The sequence below is a fragment of the Entelurus aequoreus genome, linkage group LG12 (assembly GCF_033978785.1).
Source record: "Entelurus aequoreus isolate RoL-2023_Sb linkage group LG12, RoL_Eaeq_v1.1, whole genome shotgun sequence".
Lineage (NCBI taxonomy): Eukaryota > Metazoa > Chordata > Actinopteri > Syngnathiformes > Syngnathidae > Entelurus > Entelurus aequoreus.
The window spans coordinates 59950298-59974500 of NC_084742.1; the positions used below are offsets into that span (position 1 = coordinate 59950298).

At 38.5% G+C, this 24203-nt stretch overlaps 1 protein-coding gene across 1 annotated transcript in view; it reads left to right on the forward strand.

Moving 5' to 3' along the window:
* usp6nl (USP6 N-terminal like) overlaps nt 1–24203 on the forward strand; it is a 50140-nt gene that overhangs the window by 7880 nt on the left and 18057 nt on the right. Inside the window, exons 2-5 of the mRNA XM_062066318.1 lie at nt 12488–12561; nt 13004–13083; nt 18767–18806; nt 18916–18996. Of these exons, the coding sequence (XP_061922302.1) occupies nt 12488–12561; nt 13004–13083; nt 18767–18806; nt 18916–18996 (275 nt within the window). The remainder of the gene's footprint in view (nt 1–12487; nt 12562–13003; nt 13084–18766; nt 18807–18915; nt 18997–24203) is intronic.

Sequence of the window (24203 nt, forward strand, 5' to 3'; positions counted from 1 at the left end):
CCATTTTGTTTTAATATATGAAGTTGAGTATGATTCCATATATTTAATAGATTATACAACCATGAAACAGTTCTATCGATCATTTCTGAATTGTAGGCTTTTGTAAACAGCAGTAAAAACCAGATATTAATTTCAATATAATATTGAAATTACTGCCATTTTTTGTGGTCCCCTTTATTTAGAAAAGTATCAAAGTATCGAAATACATTATAAAATATACCTTCAAAGAAGTGAAGGACATTTCACCTAAAATACTCAAAATGTAATAAATAAATAAAAAAGGCTAAAACAACCAAGATATCCTGTCTCACTGGATTTGAATGCCAGTAAAAATATGTTTTTAGCTTAGATTTATAGGCCTACTGAAATGAAATTTTCTTATTTAAACGGGGATAGCAGGTCCATTCTATGTGTCATACTTGATCATTTTGCGATATTGCCATATTTTTGCTGAAAGGATTTAGTAGAGAACATTGACGATAAAGTTCGCAACTTTTGGTCGCTGATAAAAAAGCCTTGCCTGTACCGGAAGTAGCGTGACGTCACAGGTTGTGGAGCGCCTCACATTTCCCCATTGTTTATAATCATGGCCACAAGCAGTGAGAGCGATTCGGACCGAGAAAGCGACGATTACCCCATTAATTTGAGCCAGGATGAAAGATTTGTGGATGAGGAAAGTGAGAGTGAAGGATTAGAGGGCAGTGGAAGCGATTCAGATAGGGAAGATGCTGTGAGAGGCGGGTGGGACCTGATATTCAGCTGGGAATGACTAAAACAGTAAATAAACACAAGACATATATATACTCTATTAGCCACAACACAACCAGGCTTATATTTAATATGCCACAAATTAATCCCGCATAACAAACACCTCCCCCCTCCCGTCCATATAACCCACCAATACAACTCAAACGCCCGCACAACACACTCGATCCCACAGCCCAAAGTACCGTTCACCTCCGTAAAGTTCATACAGTACAAAAATTTCCCCAAAGTCACGTACGTGACATGCACATAGCAGCACGCACGTACGGGCAAGCGATCAAATGTTTGGAAGCCAAAGCTGCGTACTCACGGTAGCGCGTCTGCTATCCAACTCAAAGTCCTCCTGGTTGTGTTGCTGCAGCCGGCCGCTAATACACCGCTTCCCACCTACAGCTTTCTTCTTTGCTGTCTCCATTGTTCATTACACATATTGCAAAAGATTCACCAACACAGATGTCCAGAATACTGTGGAATTTCGCGATGAAAACAGACGACTTAATAGCTGGCCACAATGCTGTCCCAATATGTCCGCACAATCCGTGACGTCACGCGCAAACGTCATCATACCGAGACGTTTTCAGCAGGATATTTCGCGGGAAATTTAAAATTGCACTTTATTGGCATGTGTTGCAATGTTAAGATTTCATCATTGATATATAAACTATCAGACTGCGTGGTCGGTAGTAGTGGCTTTCAGTAGGCCTTTAAATAGGCTCAGAGACTGGGAGGACCTAATAGATCGTGGAAGGTTGTTCCACAGTCTGGGCCCTGCCACTGAGAAGGATCTATCTCCTCTCCTTTTGAGTCTGGTTTTAGGGACCACAGAGTCCTGCTGGGACAATACGGCCTCATGTATTAAAACTTGCCTGGTTTATCTACCCCAAAAAATGGCGAAGCGCTCAAATCCAGAAACCTTTGTACACACAAAATAGTGTTGATGTATTAAAGTGTGCATTAAATCCAAGCACATTTCTTTTCTACATCCCAATCAACTTGGAATCGACTCCCTGTCCACGCCCTCATTTGAATATGCAAATCATATTTAAATGAGCCCTGTGCCTGAGATCCCACCCTTCGCACAGTTAGGAAACATGAAGACAACGAGGCAATAAAAGAAGGATTTGACCGACAATGAGCTGGAGGTGCTTCTTGCTGGAGTGTAGGAACCTACTCTATTGTTGCACGTGTCTGGGATACACACATGAGTATACTTTGCACTAAGAGACATTCAGAGGCTTGTTTGAAAGATCCAAAGATGGAGTTGAACCCAGCAGGTCGTTGTGACTTGAACCCCTGACTCGTAATGATGCTGTGTAACATGTGTACAATGTACATGTACATCACAGGGATTCATATTAGGACAATAAGATGGATACATGTATTTCCCAAGAAGCCACAAATCGCCCACGATGCTAGCTTGTAATTCACATATGATCTGTACTTTGATCCAATTAAAATGTTTCCTGTTGACATATACATATATTAGGGGTGTAATGGTACACAAAAATTTCGGCTCGGTACGTACCTCGGTTTAGAGGTCACGGTTCGGTTTATTTTCGGTACAGTAAGAAAACAACAAAATATAAATGTTTTGGTTATTTATTTACCAACTTTGTAAACAATGGCTTTATCCTTTTAACATTGGGAACACTATAATAATTCTGCCCACGTTAATCAACATTAAACTGCCTCAAGTTGTTGCTCAGATTAAATAAAATGACAAAACTTTTCTTCTACATATAAAAAGTGTTAAACAGTTTCAAGTCAACTCATCATGCTTAATTTATTACAGCATTTGGGAAGCCTGTAGTTGATTTTTATTATGTAAATGTTATATTTTTATCAACATGTGATAGCAGGGACCCTGCCATTCAAAACTAGGCTGCTCCATTACTAATGATTAATGTAATTATAGCTGAAAAGATGGTACAATAGCAATAGGAGAGACTAATTCATCCCTGAACACCATGGAGTTCATGTAGGCTTAATGATGCACTTACATTATTATATCAACTGTCAGAGACAGAAACTCTTCATTTAACATAATGTCCTTTTTTGCTGCTTCAACACAGCTCAATCAACACAGAAAAAGGTCAAGTGAAATAACAGACAGACAGGGCTTTGCTGTCCGTAACACACACACACACCGCAAAATGAGCTAACGTTACACTAAAAGCGAATTAGCCTTCACCTCAAGCCAGGACTGCGAGCAAGCTGAGCTGCCTTTTATATTTCTAGAAGGTCAACAAGCTCATAGTGATGTTACTAGTAGTTGACTTGGAGGTGTTTATTATCTTTTGGGGAGAGTCCGCGGCCTGATGATTACCTGCTAAACACTAAGCACTGACTACATGCGCTCTGAATACGCACTGCTGATTGGCTGTTACCGCTCTGAATACGCACTGCTGATTGGCTGTTACCGCTCTGTGTGTAACCAATCAGATGGTTGTGTGGGTGGGACAATGCTGGGTGCTGTGTAGAGGACTGACAGAGACAGAGGCAGAAGAACGCGGAGGCGGCTACTTAATATGTTCGTGTGGAAGCTCGTTTGGTACAGCTCCGAACCGAAGTGAAACCCCCGTACCGAAACGGTTCAATTAGGGCTGGGCGATATGGCCTTTTTTTAATATCGCGATATTTTAAGGCCATATCGCGATACACGATATATATCTGGATATTTTGCCTTAGCCTTGAATGAACACTTGATGCATATAATCACAGCAGTATGATGATTCTATGTGTCTACATTAAAACATTCTTCTTCATACTGCATTAATATATGCTACTTTAAAAACTTTCATGCAGAAAAGGAAATCACAAAAAAAAAAAAAATCACTATTTTTTTTATACGGTGTTGATCTGGAAATGTTTGCCTCTGCATTTTGATGGTGTGGGCGTGTCGCACCGAATGGAGATGTTGACATGCGGAGTAAGCACTCTTCATTCTCTCGCGGGTGACTTTTCAAATGATGCTACATATTAGCAGTAACGCTACTTTTTATAGCAACGCTTTTGCCCCACACTCGACAAATTACGGTTGTCTGTTCGACATATTCCCACTTGAAGCCAAACCACCGCCAGACGATGGACCCCCTGCTGTTTTTTGGGGGAATTAATTCTTCCTTCATTTGTTACCAGATTCGCACCTTCTCTCTCTCGTATTACCCACTCGCACGGCTGCGCTAGCATCACAGCTAACGTTAGCCATGCTGCTACCTCTCTGCTCGGGGAGGGCGTATACGTATGTGACGTATGTCGTGACAGTATGTGACGTGTGTAAGAAGGTGCGCTTGCTGTCTGTGAGAAGGAGACACAGGAAAGAGCGAGGAGAGCCTGTAGTGCAGGGGTGTCCGAACTTTTTCCACTGAGGGCCGCACACTGAAAAATCAAAGCAAGCGGGGGCCATTTTGATATTTAAAAACCAATACTATATATGTATAAAAAATATACATTTAGGCCTCCACTCAGGCTTGATCCCGGGGACCCCAAAGGGTTTTGTTAAAAACAATATAAAAAATGTGTCACTATTCAGTATTATTATTTGTATTATTATTCAAGTTTTAAAACCCTGTTTTTTTATGGAAAAAACACAAAATATGCAATATTTTCACCCAATAACATTTTTAAGTGGAATATTTGAGATTATATAATAATTGGAACCTTAAAAATGTCAATAACTCATAACAACATTGATTTTAATTCATTATTATTTTTTGAGCGATGACACTTAAAAACAAATCACACAAAAATTATTGGGGAACCAAAAGGGTCCTACTCATTAAAGTGTTAAAAAATAAATTATACATTTTTTTTACTGTTTACTTTTAACACAATAATCTCGAAATCAACTTCATATCTATCCGTCAATTATACGTTGTATTTTTGTTTATGTTTTTTGTTTGTTCGTTTTAGGCCCTTCTTTGAAAAAAAAAAAAAAAAACAGCTATTTTTTATATGGCAAACACAAAATATGCAACATTTTCCCCCAAAAAAATATCACAAAGTGCAATATTTAATGTGACGTAATTGGAGCCTTGGATAGCTCAACAATTCATAATAACATTGATTTTCATTCTTTTTTCTTTTTTTTTAAAGAAAGAAACAGCCTGCATGGCAGCTTTGTGTTATTAGTAGGGATGATGTTTGTTAAGAAATGATCGAGTTCGAGCCTATTATCGAATCCTCTTATCGAACCGATTCCTTATCGATTCTCTTATCGAGTCCAGATAGGTTGTTGTATATGGAAAAAAACACACAATATTTGGTTTAACAAAAGCTCACTTTATTTATATAAGAAAAAAATAAAATCTAATAAATAAATAAATATTGACTGTTGCCTCCCTAAAAAAATAAAATAAGATAAATAAATATTGACTGTTGTTACCCAAAGTATATTAAGTGGGATTTTTCAGAAAAACAAATATATACAGTAACACAAAAACAAGCTGTCTCTGTGATCACTATAGGTGTATAAATAATAATATAGTGTTAAATAAAATCAGTCCCTTGGGCACAAAACTGAAAATAATACAGCTCTCCAAAAAGTGCACTTCTGCTGCTATTGGAACATAACTGTTTGTTATGATGCTTTGACATTTTTGCCCTTTATTTCTTTATTGAAAGAAAATTCTATGAAGAGAAAAGTTGTTTGCAAATGTGGTTACAGTGCTAAACAATGAAAAGTTAAAGCTAAAAAAAGAAATACACTTTATTGAGTTAAAATCTTTCTTTATAGGGGGAAAGATGTGATGTTATGAGCTAGGGAAAATAACAACTACACTACCCAGCATGCAACGGGAGTGACGAGCATGCGCGGTAGTGTTGTTGCATGTCGCCACCCGGCAGCTAAGAATGAGGTTATGAGCACGCTGTGAAAGTAAACGTCAAGAACTCAGCCAACACGCCTTGTCTGCATTATTTATAATTAGACAGACAACACATATACAGTGTGATTTTGTAACGTTTACAAGGAAAGAAAAACCAAAGTTCAAAAAGGGAGATGTGTTGTATATATATGTATGTGCTGCGGTTGCTTTAAGAACGTTGCGACAGCTGCCGTAAAGGAGGTGCGTTGCTAGCCTGGTTGCTATGTTTCCGGTTGGTGGTAAAAGTGTTGGTCATGTGTTTGTACCTCTCAGTAAAGTTATTCATTGGATTATACCTTTTGTTTTGAACTTTATTACACCTTGGAGCGTTTTTTCCGGTCCATTGTTTTTCCTGCTTTCGCTATCTGCGCCTAATGACTGAGCTACGTGACGTCATTTCTTGTGATGTCTCACGGGGCATTTCTGGTCGGGACGGGATTCGTTCCGAGGGATTCGGATAAAGAAGCAACTCTTTTTCTTTACTATAGTGGTCTCGGTAACGGGTACCGGTTCTCAAAAAGGGGTTCGAGTCCGAGGACTCGGTTCTTTTCTTATCGAACAACCGGGAAAACCGGTTTCGCGTATCATCCCTAGTTATTAGAGTCAACATTGCAACATTTTCTTGTTACATTTCACCTGTTTGGTCTTTCATACCACTTTTTATGTTTTTAATTTTTTTAATCGTATTTTAAAATGGGCCGTGGGGCCGTTAAAAAATTACCTGCGGGCCGCAAATGGCCCCCGGGCCGCACTTTGGACATCCCTGCTGTAGTGTAATAACTCGAATATCACGATATAGTCATTTTCTATATCGCACAGAGACAAACCCGCGATATATCGAGTATATCAATATATCGCCCAGCCCTAGGTTCAATACAAACACACGTACCGTTACACCCCTAATTGTGATACATATCATTATGGCAGATGAGGGCTGCAATATATATTGCGATATGAGAGGGACAAGCGGTAGAAAATAGATGGATGGATGGATAGAGTTTAGGCCATATCGCCCTGCCTTAGTACAGGGGTGTCCAAACTATTTCCAATAAGGCCTGCATTCATCAAAATGAAAGTATGAAGACATATATAAGACACTCAAAGCAACCCAATGTGGATCAATATATGTGAAAACTATCTCAACAAAACATCCACAATTGTTCTTTGTTTTATAGCTGACAAAGCAAATGGGTGTAATACATCTATTTCATTGATAATGATCTTATTATTATTCTGCTGAGGGCCAATAAAAACAAGCTCAAAATAGCCCCTTCGGAGACTTGTGTGCTCATTTTATGTGCTTCTGTTCTTTGTTGTTGTTGTGTGTGGACATGAACCATTGTGGCATTAAACTTTCACCAGTTGTGTTGTTTTTCTTATGCGGTTTGTGTCACACTCCAGTTGCGTTGTGTCTCCGTTTGAATAAACAACAGCTGAGGCAAGCCAAGCAAGGCAGAAAGTGAGATGTTATGTTCAAACCACAGTTATTACTCTTTTTTTTAAATATATATAAATGATTATTATTATTTAGTGCAGCTGGATGAGATGTGCAAGTCTTAAACACACACTGCTGCTTGTTATTATGCTAATTAAGCACATAGCGGACACGCAAACGTGACACTTCCTGCTGAGCGGCGTGCACTTAATGCTGCTTTCTGGCACTTTGTTGGCCTGGCTAAGTGTGTTCCTGTCAGACCCACACCCACCGCCATCAGCTAATTATCACTCATAACGTTCAGGACAAAAAAAACAAAAAAAAGTACTGTTAGAAATAGATTTATACTTCACCCGCTGCTCCAAAAACTTGATTGCATTTGGCTCAGGCTGGGAATACCAACGTAGACTGCTCTATAAGGTAGTACAGAATTCCACCGACCGTTACTACGGAAACATCGCGGCCTCTTGGCGTCGAGGGAAACGCTTTGCTGCGTCTGACAATTGTTCTTGTCTCGTCTTGTCACCACGAGACGAGACAAAAACACACAAAGAATTCTTTGTTTGTTTGCAGTTTTGCAACTTTTATCAAACAAAGTTACATCAGAAACCTCGAAATTGACCTCCACTAAAACCACCCTTGCAGATATTATTATACCATGCTTCCGGAAACCATTTGCCACACCTTTTTTCACATTTTACGTTACAGCCTTATTCCAAAATGTAATAAACACATGTTTGTCCTCAATATTCTACACACAATACCCGAAAATGACAATGTGAAAAGTAGTTTTTTTTAAATGTCAAATGTATTCAAACAAAAACATGTGTACATAGGTATTCACAGCTTTTGCTAAGTACTTTGTTGATCAAATCAAATCAAACATTATTACTATACAATATATACAATATCCTACCCTAATACCCTACTGTGCAATATTACCCTTCGAGTGCAATACATCCGACACTGATTGTTATTACTCTTGTACTCTTGTCTTGTTCTGTATATTGTACAGTATTTTGTATATTGTACAGGATTGCTTATTACTTTTATTGGATAGTAGTCTGTTTATTTCAATCCTTATTTTGTATCTTTAGTACTTCTGGTGTAATTTATTTTTATCCCATATTTTATCCCATATAAATTGAAGTCCTTAATCTCGTTATATGCAAATATAATGACAATAAAGTCAATTTTATTCTATTCTATTCTATTCAATTATATTTATAAAACACTTTTTATACATAAAAGAAGTGCTTTACAGACTTAAAGGATAGCAAAACAATTTGGACAATTCCATGGGATGGCACTTCAAGTTCATATGTGAGTAAATGCAGGTGGCCAAATACTTTTGGCAATATAGTGTATATATATATATATATACAGTAACAATAACCACATTAACTGATCCAAACAATAACCGCATTAGTTGATCCAAACAATAACCACATTAGTTGATCCAAACAATAACCACATTAGCTGATCCTAACAATAACCACATTAGTTGATCCAAACAATAACCACATTAGTTGATCCAAACAATAACCACATTAACTGATCCTAACAATAACCACATTAGCTGATCCAAACAATAAGCACATTAACTGATCCTAACAATAACCACATTAGTTGATCCAAACAATAACCACATGAGTTGATCCAAACAACAACCACATTAGCTGATCCAAACAATAACCACATTAGTTGATCCAAACAATAACCACATCAGTTGATCCAAACAATAACCACATTAGTTGATCCAAACAATAACCACATGAGTTGATCCAAACAATAACCACATTAGTTGATCCAAACAATAACCACATGAGTTGATCCAAACAATAACCACATGAGTTGATCCAAACAACAACCACATTAGCTGATCCAAACAACAACCACATTAGTTGATTCAAACAATAACCACATTAGTTGATCCAAACAATAACCACATTAGTTGATCCTAACAATAACCACATTAGTTGATCCAAACAATAACCACATTAGTTGATCCAAACAATAACCACATTAGCTGATCCAAACAATAACCACATGAGTTGATCCAAACAATAACCACATTAGCTGATCCAAACAATAACCACATGAGTTGATCCAAACAATAACCACATGAGTTGATCCAAACAATAACCACATAAGTTGATCCAAACAATAACCACATTAGTTGATCCAAACAATAACCACATGAGTTGATCCAAACAATAACCACATGAGTTGATCCAAACAATAACCACATTAGTTGATCCAAACAATAACCACATGAGTTGATCCAAACAATAACCACATTAGCTGATCCAAACAACAACCACATTAGTTGATCCAAACAACAACCACATTATTTGATCCTAACAATAACCACATTAGTTAATCCAAACAATAACCACATTAATTGATCCAAACAACAACCACATTAATTGATCCTAACAATAACCACATGAGTTGATCCAAACAATAACCACATGAGTTGATCCAAACAATAACCACATTAATTGATCCTAACAATAACCACATGAGTTGATCCAAACAATAACCACATTAGTTGATCCAAACAATAACCACATTAATTGATCCTAACAATAACCACATTAGCTGATCCAAACAATAACCACATTAGTTGATCCAAACAATAACCACATTAACTGATCCTAACAATAACCACATTAGCTGATCCAAACAATAAGCACATTAACTGATCCTAACAATAACCACATTAGTTGATCCAAACAATAACCACATGAGTTGATCCAAACAACAACCACATTAGCTGATCCAAACAATAACCACATTAGTTGATCCAAACAATAACCACATCAGTTGATCCAAACAATAACCACATTAGTTGATCCAAACAATAACCACATGAGTTGATCCAAACAATAACCACATTAGTTGATCCAAACAATAACCACATGAGTTGATCCAAACAATAACCACATGAGTTGATCCAAACAACAACCACATTAGCTGATCCAAACAACAACCACATTAGTTGATTCAAACAATAACCACATTAGTTGATCCAAACAATAACCACATTAGTTGATCCTAACAATAACCACATTAGTTGATCCAAACAATAACCACATTAGTTGATCCAAACAATAACCACATTAGCTGATCCAAACAATAACCACACGAGTTGATCCAAACAATAACCACATTAGCTGATCCAAACAATAACCACATGAGTTGATCCAAACAATAACCACATGAGTTGATCCAAACAATAACCACATAAGTTGATCCAAACAATAACCACATTAGTTGATCCAAACAATAACCACATGAGTTGATCCAAACAATAACCACATGAGTTGATCCAAACAATAACCACATTAGTTGATCCAAACAATAACCACATGAGTTGATCCAAACAATAACCACATTAGTTGATCCAAACAACAACCACATTAGCTGATCCAAACAACAACCACATTAGTTGATCCAAACAACAACCACATTATTTGATCCTAACAATAACCACATTAGTTAATCCAAACAATAACCACATTAATTGATCCAAACAACAACCACATTAATTGATCCTAACAATAACCACATGAGTTGATCCAAACAATAACCACATGAGTTGATCCAAACAATAACCACATGAATTGATCCTAACAATAACTACATGAGTTGATCCAAACAATAACCACATTAGTTGATCCAAACAATAACCACATTAATTGATCCTAACAATAACCACATTAGCTGATCCAAACAATAACCACATTAGTTGATCCTAACAATAACCACATGAGTTGATCCAAACAATAACCACATTAGTTGATCCTAACAATAACCACTTTAGTTGATCCAAACAATAACCACATTAATTGATCCTAACAAAAACCACATTAGTTGATCCAAACAATAACCACATTAATTGATCCAAACAACAACCACATGAGTTGATCCAAACAATAACCACATTAGTTGATCCAAACAATAACCACATTAATTGATCCTAACAATAACCACATTAGTTGATCCAAACAATAACCACATTAGTTGATCCAAACAATAACCACATTAGTTGATCCAAACAATAACCACATGAGTTGATCCTAACAATAACCACATTAGTTGATCCAAACAATAACCACATTAGTTGATCCAAACAATAACCACATTAGTTGATCCAAACCATAACCACATTAGTTGATCCAAACAATAACCACATTAGCTGATCCAAACAATAACCACATTAGCTGATCCAAACAATAACCACATTAGTTGATCCAAACAATAACCACATTAGTTGATCCAAACAATAACCACATGAGTTGATCCAAACAATAACCACATTAGTTGATCCAAACAATAACCACATTAGTTGATCCAAACAACAACCACATTAGTTGATCCAAACAATAACCACATGAGTTGATCCAAACAATAACCACATGAGTTGATCCAAACAATAACCACATTAGTTGATCCAAACAACAACCACATTAGTTGATCCAAACAATAACCACATGAGTTGATCCAAACAATAACCACATGAGTTGATCCAAACAATAACCACATGAGTTGATCCAAACAATAACCACATTAGTTGATCCAAACAACAACCACATTAGTTGATCCAAACAATAACCACATGAGTTGATCCAAACAATAACCACATGAGTTGATCCAAACAATAACCACATTAGTTGATCCAAACAACAACCACATTAGTTGATCCAAACAATAACCACATGAGTTGATCCAAACAATAACCACATGAGTTGATCCAAACAATAACCACATTAGTTGATCCAAACAATAACCACATTAGTTGATCCAAACAATAACCACATTAGTTGATCCAAACAATAACCACATTAGTTGATCCAAACAATAACCACATGAGTTGATCCTAACAATAACCACATTAGTTGATCCAAACAATAACCACATTAGTTGATCCAAACAATAACCACATTAGTTGATCCAAACAATAACCACATTAGTTGATCCAAACAATAACCACATTAGTTGATCCAAACAATAACCACATTAGTTGATTCAAACAATAACCACATTAGTTGATCCTAACAATAACCACATTAGTTGATCCAAACAATAACCACATTAGTTGATCCAAACAATAACCACATTAGTTGATCCAAACAATAACCACATGAGTTGATCCAAACAATAACCACATGAGCTGATCCAAACAATAACCACATGAGTTGATCCAAACAATAACCACATGAGTTGATCCAAACAATAACCACATGAGTTGATCCAAACAATAGCCACATGAGTTGATCCAAACAATAACCACATTAGCTGATCCAAACAATAACCACATGAGTTGATCCAAACAATAACCACATGAGTTGATCCAAACAATAACCACATCAGCTGGCGTGCTGCTGACTGACTCTCCTGTCTGGTCTCTTCACAGCGTCTGATAGCGAGCAGGATGCTGCAGTCAAACTGGATCAGGAGCGGGCGGACATCGTGGCCAAATATGACAAGGTCAGCCTCCAACATTTTAGTGTTATTGCGTTCACTTCATTAGTTCCACTGCCTAACGAGGCTCCGCCCAAGAGCGCTTTGAACAATCCTGCTTCCAGGCAGATAATGTCCTGAAAGAAAGGAGTCGGTGACACAGGTGGGAGTATGAGTTTGACACCCACTAATGGCCACGCCTGCCCACACACGCTCTCTGGAAGGCGTCTCAGCTGGCAATCCAGCAGCCAATTGAGATGTGATTGTATGCCCCAGTGCATCGTGGGTGGACTGTAACGTGAAAGGAGAAGTGGACTTCATTTGACTTCCCAGTGACTGCAGCAAGTCATTTAGTCATTATTACTTGTATTTCTCCTCCTCGAGTCCTCACGTTAGGTCACATCCTTCATCAAGTGCAGCCTTCATGGCGGCACTGCAGTCATCGTTTGCATTTCAAACTCTCTTGCAGGGAAAAGAAGCCACCGTGGAACCTTGGGAGGACACCAACTTTCACCTGTACAAGGTGATCGACCGCTTCGGCTTCCTGCAGTAAGGACACATGCACACACACACACACACACACACACACACTCTACGGTTGTACGGTATACTCGTACTAGTATAGCATCACGATGCTATTGAATCATATTCGGTACTATACCGCCTCTAAAAAGTACGGACATGACGACACATTGTCGTGAAATTGCTGGTTTTACATGTAGAGGAGCATGTTGGGCAGCGCGCACACACAGAGTACTTACAAGCAGACACAGTGTGTAGACAGAAAAGGGACAATGGACGCATTTTGGTGTAGAAAGTAAAGATAAAGGTGAAGTTATAACACTGAAACACCCTCAGGAAGAGCTGCTTTAACACATGGCTATCTAGCTAGCAGCTAACATCCATCGGTTTTAGCTACTTCTAAATCACTAATCCTCGCCTCCATGGCGACAAAGTAATTTTACTACAAGTAGCATCATCACTGGAGGACGAGGAATAGCTAAACATGCTTCACTACACACCGAAGGAGGATACAATAGCTCACCGCCGTCACAATGTAAACAAACGCCATGGGTGGATCTACACCTGACATCCACTGTAATGATACCAAGCACAAGAGCGTATCTAGTCGATACCACTAGGATTATATCGATATTTTGTAGCATCACAAAGTCTTTTTTCATTTTTTTAAATGTATATTATGTTTATAAAGTCAGTAAATACGTCCCTGGACACACGAGGACTTTGAATATGACCAATGTATGATCCTGTAACTACTTGGTATCGGATCGATACCTAAATGTGTGGTATCATCCAAAACTAATGTCAAGTATGAAAGAAAAGAAGAATAAGTGAGTATTACATTTTAACAGAAGTGTAGATAGAACATGTTAAAACAGAAAGTAAGCAGATATTAATAGTAAATGAACAAGTAGATTAATAATACATTTTTACAGTTTGTCCCTCATGTGTACAAAATAATTAGGTGTATAAATGACACAATATGTTACTGCATAGACTAATTAGGAGTCTTTGTTTGTTTACTTACTACTAAAAGACAAGTTGTCTAGTAGGTTCACTATTTTATTTAAGGACTAAATGACAATAACAAACATATGTTTCATGTACACTAACATTTTTTGTTACAATAAAGACAATAATGACATTTTTTGTGGTCCCCCTTATTTAGAAAAGTATCGAACACACACACACACACACACACACACACACACACACACACACAGTGTCTACTACCATTTATAAGAAGGTCATTTAATTAGAATTGTTTTTCGAGCGCTAATGCAAACGGTCATCATCTAATGTTACTTTTCATATGGAGCATGCACATAGTTGAACACGTCTGTACACATTTTGTTGTGTTTGGAACAAGTTTCATTGTAGAATTCAGTGTCTGAAACCCGGAGGATGCATCTGTGTGGAGGCACAGGCGTCGCTTTACACCTTTGCAAACTTTCTTACTCAGAGTGACGAGCCCCTGGAACGTGGGTGTCAAACTGGTTTTCATTGAGGGCCACATCGCAGTTATGGTTTCCCTCAGAGGGCCACTTTTAACAATGAGTAATATATGAATATACATGTGTATATTTACAATACATTAACAATATCTTTTTTTACATAGGCTGCAAAAAAATAATACATTTTACTTTAAAAACTGGCAGCTCAGTCACCAGAATTTTACAGTAAAAACAGTGTTTTTTTACAGCTTATTAAAGAAAAATTAATAAATGGAATGGAAAAACAATACCACTGTTTTTAGCGGTAAAAATCAAGCAACAGAGCTGCAAGGTTGTTTTTTTTACCGTAAAATCTTGTCGTTTTAATGTTTTTTTTAGTTGTTTTTTTAAGTTTTAGTGTCTTCTGTATAAGGAAAATACAGTACTAAAGTTGATTTTATAGGAAAAAACTTAAATTTTACCGTAAAATCTATTGTCAATTTTACAGTCTACAATTTGATTAATTTGTTTTGAAATCATAAGTCAAGCAGATATTTCGGTACAATATTTATCTTTATTATAAAATCAAATATTTTCGGAACACATGATAATATAATATTTACATTTTGATAATATTGAATTTTAAAAGATACGCAATTGATGCAGTACATGATTTTTAATGTCAGAAGAGAAAGAACAAATATATTTAGCAAGAAAAGTTTAGGCATTTTATTAACACATATTATTTCCAGGCTTTCGCAGGCCACATAAAATAATGTGGCGGGCCAGATTTGGCCCCCGGGCCTTGAGTTTGACACCTGTGCCCTGGAAGGTCAAGGCTATGATTGGTCCATTTGTGGAACATTATTTCCTGTGTGTATACGACTCATTCAGAGGGCCAACATCCGCCAGCGCCTTCTCGGATTTTGGATCCAAATTTGCAATCAAAATGGCTGTTCTAGTGCATTGATGAGTTCCAGCTGCAATAACACTCCCCTTCCTTCCTTAATTGCCATTGTTTGTTTGGGACGAAGGAAGCTTGAAGGCTAAATAGGCAACGAGGGTCGCAGAGTTGAAGTTACACACTCGACCCTGAAAAAGTCGGTGTCCAACTGGCGGCCCACTTGCCATTTTTGGCCTGTGGCTAGTTTTGTATTGGCCCGCAGCACATTGTAGAAGTAAAATTAAAACAATATAATGCATAATGTGACTGATAATATCACACACATTTTGTCTTTAGATAGCTATAATCTTTATGAAAAAAAAATGAAAAAAAAATCAAAATAGGGGAATGGTGTTGATAACATTTCTTTAAGGTTGACGAGTCTGTTTTTTTCCTCTTATTGATCTTATTCACATCACAGCATCTAATTGATGTCCCCACATTCTCACAATTGCAAAACCCAAAACCAGTGAAGTTGTGAGTTAGCCATGCCTTGGGCACTTTCCACTTTGCTTCAGTCCATTTTAGATGAGCTCGGGCCCAGTGAAGCGTTTCTGGGTGTTGTTGATTCCGTATTTTTCGGACTATAAGTCGCAGTTTTTTTCATAGTTTGGCCGGGGGTGCGACTTATATTTAGGGGCGACTTATGTGTGAAATTATTAACACATGACCGTAAATTGTTAAATAATATTATTTATCTCATTCACGTAAGAGACTAGACGTATAAGATTTCATGGGATTTAGCGATTAGGAGTGACAGATTGTTTGGTAAACGTACAGCATCTTCTCTATGTATTATTGTTATTTGAATGACTCTTACCATAATATGTTACGTTAACATACCAGTTGGTTATTTATGCCTCATATAACGTACACTTATTCACCCTGTTGTTCACTATTCTTTAGACATTTTAAATTGCCTTTCAAATGTCTATTCTTGGTGTTGGCTTTTATCAAATACATTTCCCCAAAAAATGCGACTTATACTCCAGTGCGACTTATATATGTTTTTTTCCTTCTTTATTATGCATTTTCGGCCGGTGCGACTTATACTCCGAAAAATAGGGTAAATGGCTTTGGCTTTGCATAGTAGAGTTTTAACTTGCACTTACAGATGTAGCCACCAACTGTAGTTACTGACAGTGGTTTTCTGAAGTGTTCCTGAGCCCATGTGGTGATATCCTTTACACACTGATGTCGCTTTTTCACGCAGTACCGCCTGAGGGATCCAAGGCCACGGGCATTCAATGTTGGTTTTCAGCCTTAGCGCTTACGTGCAGTAAATTCTCCAGATTCTCTGAACCCTTTGATGATATTACGGAGCGTAGATGGTGAAATCCCTAAATTTCTTGCAATAGCTGGTTCAGAAATGTTGTTCTTAAACAATTTGCTCAGGCATTTGTTGACAAAGTGGTGACCCTCGCCCCCGTCCTTGTTTGTAAACGACTGAGCATTTTGTGGAAGCTGCTTTTATACCCAATCATGGCACCCACCTGTTCCCAATTAGCCTGTTCACCTGTGGGATGTTCCAAATAAGTCTTTGATGAGCATTCCTCAACTTTCTCACTCTTTTTTGCCACTTGTGCCAGCTTTTTGTGAAACATGTTGCAGGCATCAAATTCCAAATGAGCCAATATTTGCAAAAAATAACAAAGTTTACCAGCTCGAATGTTAAAGGCCTACTGAAACCTACTACTAGCGACCACGCAGTCTGATAGTTTATATATCAATGATGAAATCTTAACATTATAACACATGCCAATACGGCCGGGTTAACTTATAAAGTGACATTTTAAATTTGCCGCTAAACTTCCGGTTCGAAACGCCTCTGAGGATGACGTATGCGCGTGACGTAGCCCGGCGAACACGGGTATGCCTTCCACATTGAAGCCAATACGAAAAAGCTCTGTTTTCATTTCATAATTCCACAGTATTCTGGACATCTGTGTTCGTGAATCTGTTGCAATCATGTTCATTGCATTATGGAGAAGGAAGCTGAGCAAGCAAAGAAGAAAGTTGTCGGTGCGAAATGGACGTATTTTTCGAACGTAGTCAGCAACAACAGTACACAGCCGGCGCTTCTTTGTTTACATTCCCGAAAGATGCAGTCAAGATGGAAGAACTCGGATAACAGAGACTCTAACCAGGAGGACTTTTGACTTCGATACACAGACGCCTGTAGAGAACTGGGACAACACAGACTCTTACCAGGATTACTTTGATTTGGATGACAAAGACGCAGACGTGCTACTGTGAGTATGCAGCTTTGGCTTCTAAACATTTGATCGCTTGACCGTATGTGCGCAACTTTTTTTTGCGTATGTACGTAACTTTTTTAAAATATATAAGCTTTATGAACCTTGGGTTAGGTGAACGGTCTTTTGGGCTGAGTGATTGTGTGTGTTGATCAGGTGTTTGAATTGTATTGGCGTGTTCTATGGAGCTAGGAGCTAGCAGAGGAGCTAGGAGCTAGCATAACAAACACGCAGGTGTTTTTATGCAGGATTAATTTGTGGCATATTAAATATAAGCCTGGTTGTGTTGTGGCTAATAGAGTATATATATGTCTTGTGTTTATTTACTGTTGTAGTCATTCCCAGCTGAATATCAGGTCACCCCCGGCTCTCACAGCATCTTCCCTATCTGAATAGCTTCAACTCCCCACTAGTCCTTCACTTGCACTTTACTCATCCACAAATCTTTCATCCTCGCTCAAATTAATGGGGAAATTGTCGCTTTCTCGGTCCGAATCTCTCTCACTTCATGCGGCCATCATTTTAAACAATAGGGAACTTTGCGTATATGTTCAACTGACTACGTCACGCTACTTCCGGTAGGGGCAAGCCTTTTTTTAATCAGATACCAAAAGTTTCAATCTTTATCGTCGTTGTTCTATACTAAATCCTTTCAGCAAAAATATGGCAATATCGCAAAATGATCAAGTATGACACATAGAATAGATCTGCTATCCCCGTTTAAATAAAAAAAATTCATTTCAGTAGGCCTTTAAATATCTTGTCTTTGCAGTCTATTCAATTGAATATAAGTTGAAAAGGATTTGTTGTATTCTCTTTTTATTTACCATTTACACAACGTGACAACTTCACTGCTTTTGGCTTTTTTTTTTTTACAATTTATCGTCTGTTCATTCATTCTTTAAATGACACAGCTTTATTTTGACCTGGTAGATTATATGTAGTGTTTCTGTAAAAAGTGAGTGTGCGGTCACTGCAGAGGAGCAATTGCAACGCAGGTGTTTGTATCAATGCCAGCTGTAAACACAGGAATCACCGCACATGGGAAAAGAAATGACTTCCATCCTTCTTGCTTGCAGTGAGCAAGAGCTTCCATCCTACGACTCGGCGGAGGAAAAGGTGACTGACATCTTTTGTCCTGAACATGAATCTGTGACTATTTGAACACCTGCAGTAACAATAGTCCCAGTTTTTGTGCATGTGTCTAACATGTTTTTAACGTGCGTAGCACAAACACACGGAGTTGGAGAGGACCAACAAGTGGCTGAAGATGTTGAAGAGTTGGGACAAGTACAAGAACAGTGAAAAGGTGAGTTGCTTAATGCTGTTGTTTTGTGTCATAGTACACTTTTGATATGACACTGATATTGGAGCCTTGAGTATTGGTCAATACTAGGGGTGTAACGGTACACAAAAATTTCAGTTCGGTACATACCTCGGTTTAGAGGTCACGGTTCGGTTCATTTTCGGTACAGTAAGAAAACAACAAAATATACATTTTTTGGTTATTTATTTACCAAATTTGTAAACAATGGCTTTATCCTTTTAACATTGGGAACACTATAATAATTCTGCCCACGTTAATCAACATTAAACTGCCTCAAGTTGTTGCTCAGATTAAATAAAATGACAAAACTTTTCTTCCACGTATAAAAAGTGCAACATTAAACAGTTTCAAGTCAACTCATCATGCTTAAGTTATTACAGCATTTGGGAAGCCTGTAGTTGATTTTTATTATGTAAATGTTATATTTTTATCAACATGTGATAGCAGGGACCCTGCCATTCAAAACTAGGCTGCTGCATTACTAATGATTCATGTAACTATAGCTGAAAAAATAGTACAATAGCAATAGGAGAGACTATTCATCCCTGAACACCATGGAGTTCATGTAGGCTTAATGATGCACTAACATTATTATATCAACTATCAGAGCGAATTAGCCTTCACCTCAAGCCAGGACTGCGAGCGAGCTGAGCTGCCTTTTAATATTTCTAGAAGGTCAACGGGCTCATAGTTATGTTACTAGTAGTTGCCTGGGAGGTGTTTATTATCATTTGGGGAGATTCCGCAGCCTGATGATTACCTGCTAAACGCTAAGCACTGACTACATGCGCTCTGAATACGCACTGCTGATTGGCTGTTACCGCTCTGAATACGCACTGCTGATTGGCTGTTACCGCTCTGTTTGTAACCAATCAGATGGTTTTGTGGGTGGGACAATGCTGGGTGCTGTGTAGAGGACTGACAGAGGCAGAAGGAAGCGGAGGGGGCTACTTAATATGTTCGTGTGGAAACTCGTTCGGTACACCTCCGAACCGAACCGAAACCCCCGTACCGAAACGTTTCAATACAAATACACGTACCGTTACACCCCTAGCCAATATGGTTATTGATCCGAGATATCAGCAGGAACCATACATACCATGTTTTCCAGACCATAGAGCACATGTTTTCCATATGTTAGCCAAAAGCCATAGATATATTTCTTGGAAAATAAGTTACGTAGACAGAAAGATTTGTTTCCAAACGGTGTCTGTAACACGGCAGTAAAACGGCTGATCAAACAAAACAGAAGTCGTCGTCATGGACCCACGAGCTGCGCGAGCTAGCTCTCCAATCAGCTAAACAAACTCAATAACTCCACGGTGGCGTTTTGGTGACTTTACTGAGGAATTTGTGAAACTAAAAGAATACAAAAAGAATGTCATTGTACGTTAATAATACCAACAGACACTGCTGTTAACATATTAGCTAATGTTAACGACAATAGCTTCATTACATTACGACAGCATGTACAAATATGCGTGAAAACACTTCTATAGACATCACACATGGGATGGTTTAGTAAGAAATAATTGTTTGTTATATTGTAAAACTCACAAATGTTGGTTGTAGTAATGAATGAAGAATCCATACGAGTAGAAACATTATGAACAATTAGAAGACGTTACGGCACTTGTACTTCCAGTTCAAGCTTTAAACAGCAGGAAACACTACAGCAGTAACATGTAGTGAGCAAACTCGTCCAAAAGATGGCACCATAGCACAGACAGTAACGCACCATTTCAGTGTCTTTGCGTGTGTTTTATGGAAATTATTTGCACTATGGCTGTCAGGGATGAAAAATCTATTAATTATCCGCACCGTTTCATATACCGCAGTGTCCAAAGCGTAGGGAAAAAGTAGCGGCTTATAGTCCGGAATTTACGGTACTTTTATCTGAGAAAAGGTTTGATCAAGTGAAATCAGTCAAACAGACTACAAAGGTGGGTATGAAAAACACTTAGCTATTTATAAGGAACTGTTTGGAGTGGTGTATCCTGCCTTCTGTCCAAGTGCATCTAGTATAGGCTCCAAGGGACAAGCAGTCGAAAATTGATGTTTGGAATGGACTTATGCTGCCTTTAAGTTCAAGTGGAGTGGTCATTTTGTTCTGGGTGACACCCAGTGGTCACAATAACCCAAGAAGTTAAGCTCATGACGCAGTGAGTTGAATGATGCGGCCACATTTGTACCAATGATTGTCACACACACACTAGGTGTGGTGAAATGTGTCCTCTGCATTTGACCCATCCCCTTGTTCACCCCCTGGGAGGTGAGGGGAGCAGTGAGCAGCGGCCCGGTAATCATTTTTGGTGATTTAACCCCCAATTCCAACCTTTGATGCTGAGTGCCAAGCAGGGAGGTAACGGCTCCCATTTTTATAGTCTTTGGTATGACTCGGCCGGGGTTTGAACTCACAACCTACCCATCTCCTTGCCCTGATGTGGGCTCTGTACCGAGGATGTCATTGTGGCTTGTGCAGCCCTTTGAGACACTTGTGATTCAGGGCTATATAAATAAACATTGATTGATTGATTGATCTCAGGGCGGACACTCTAACCACTAGGCCACTGAGTAGGTTACTAGCAGAGGTAGGTAGAGTGGCCAGAAATTGTACTCAAGTAAGAGTACTGTTACTTTAGAGATGTATTACTCAAGTAAAAGTAAGGAGTAGTCACCCAAATATTTACTTGAGTAAAAGTAAAAAGAATGTTGTGAAAAAACTACTCAAGTACTGAGTAACTGATGAGTAACCTGTTCGTTTAATGACGATGGCAACAAATAATGCACAAAAACATAAAAATAGCAATGAGCAAATTCAGAGCCAGGAATATCTCTTAAGAAACTAAAACAATAATATATATTAAATAATAATACATTAACACAAGGCAAATTGAGCCACAATAACTTAACAGCACCATAGGCTCAGTAGGCAGAGATTACAAAGGAAAATAACAAGTTAGCCTTTACGCAAACCATAAACTGATAGGTGTGGGCTGCACCTGGGAACACACTGTGCACTTCTGATTGGTGTTTGTATGAATATAAATATATTCAAGTAAAAGTAAAAGTATGTTGCACTAAAACTACTCTTAGAAGTACAATGTATCCCAAAAGTTACTCAAGTAGATGTACCGGAGTAAATGTAGCGCGTTACTACCCACCTCTAGTTACTAGATACTTTCTGATACGCTTTTGGCTTTGACTTCATCTGTAAGAAATATGCAACTTTATTTATTTTGATATTGTTTATATTGTTCAGTGAAGGACACGTATTACGCATGTCTAGCTTGTGTGCTATTGTGTGCTTAGCTGTTGTGTATGTGCCAGCTCCTGGTAGTCTATAGCCTACCATGTTTACCTTTTTGTAAATGACTTGACTAAAATGCAAGAAAGGCCAATCTCGTGTGCTTATTGGAGGACATTAAGATGTGACCTGCTGGTATTGGAGCAACTCAATCTGAGATTTCACATGCAAGCCCACATAGTCCCATACTTGCTGGTCTCGATGTTAGATGGGGACACCTCTAGTCCTGACCCCTCATCTTCAATGTTTCTTCTTTCGACAACAACAACAAAAAAGCTCTGGTGGTTTTCTGTCCTCGCCGTTCGAAATCAGATACGTCACACTTCCTGCTCTCCAAGCCCGATTTCTTGGGGGGTGAAAAGCTTTCATCTGACTTGATCCCACGCCAGGGTTTTTAGTTTGGTTCCCTCCGAGCGCAGGAAGCGGAAAGCTGACAAGAAACAAGACAAGGAGCATAAATGTAAAGACGGCAACGCTCACTTAAAAGGTGATTAGTCTGACTGATGCTCGCACTGACTTGTGACGGCAGACTAATGGAGGCTGTCACACCAAGAACCAGAGAGACTGGAGTGGGATTTTGGAGCACTCGCTCACACATTGACAAGCACTTCTCCTCGCATGAGTATCAGTTTTACACTTGTAAAGTCATTCATGTCATGAAAACCTCCTTTGTCCTAAATCAGGGGTGGGCAATTATTTTTTACCGGGGGCCGCATGAGCAACCCAAGCACTGCTAGAGGGCCACACCGACAATATTTCAATTAAATTTTGCTCAATATTATTTTTGATGTACCGTAAGATAAAAAAAAATAATAATAATTTCATTTAACCTAACTTAACTTTTGAAGAATCCTCCATCAAGTCTTTTATTGGGCGCCAAACAATCATCCATGCCACACCCACTTCAAGTCCACTAGCGACCACGCAGTCTGATAGTTTATATATCAATGATGAAATCTTAACATTGCAACACATGCCAATACGGCCGGGTTAACTTATAAAGTGCCATTTTAAATTTCCCGCTAAACTTCCGGTTGGAAACGTCTATGTATGATGACGTATGCGCGTGACGTCAATCGTTGAAACGGAAGTATTGGTACCCCATTGAATCCAATACAAAAAAGCTCTGTTTTCATCGCAAAATTCCACAGTATTCTGGACATCTGTGTTGGTGAATCTTTTGCAATTTGTTTAATGAACAATGAAGACTGCATAGAAGAAAGCTGTAGGTGGGATCGGTGTATTAGCGGCTGGCTGCAGCAACACAACCAGGAGGACTTTGACTTTGATAGCAGACGCGCTAGCAGACGCTAACCGCCGACCGCACGGATGATCGGGTGAAGTCCTTCGTCCTTCCGTCGATCGCTGGAACGCAGGTGAGCACGGGTGTTGATGAGCAGATGAGGGCTGGCTGGCGTAGGTGGAGCGCTAATGTTTTTATCATAGCTCTGTGAGGTCCTGTTGCTAAGTTAGCTTCAAAGGCGTCGTTAGCAACAGCATTGTTAAGCTTCGCCAAGCTGGGAATTATTAACCGTGTAGTTACATGTCCATGGTTTAATAATATTGTTGATCTTCTGTCTATCCTTCCAGTCAGGGATTTATTTATTTTGTTTCTATCTGCATTTGAGCCCGATGCTATCACGTTAGCTCAGTAGCTAAAGAGCTTCGCCGATGTATTGTCGTGGAGATAAAAGTCACTGCGAATGTCCATTTCGCGTTCTCGACTCTCATTTTCAAGAGGATATAGTATCCGAGGTGGTTTAAAATACAAATCCGTGATCCACAATAGAAAAAGGAGAGAGTGTGGAATCCAATGAGCCAGCTTGTACCTAAGTTACGGTCAGAGCGAAAAAAGATACGTCCTGCACTGCACTCTAGTCCT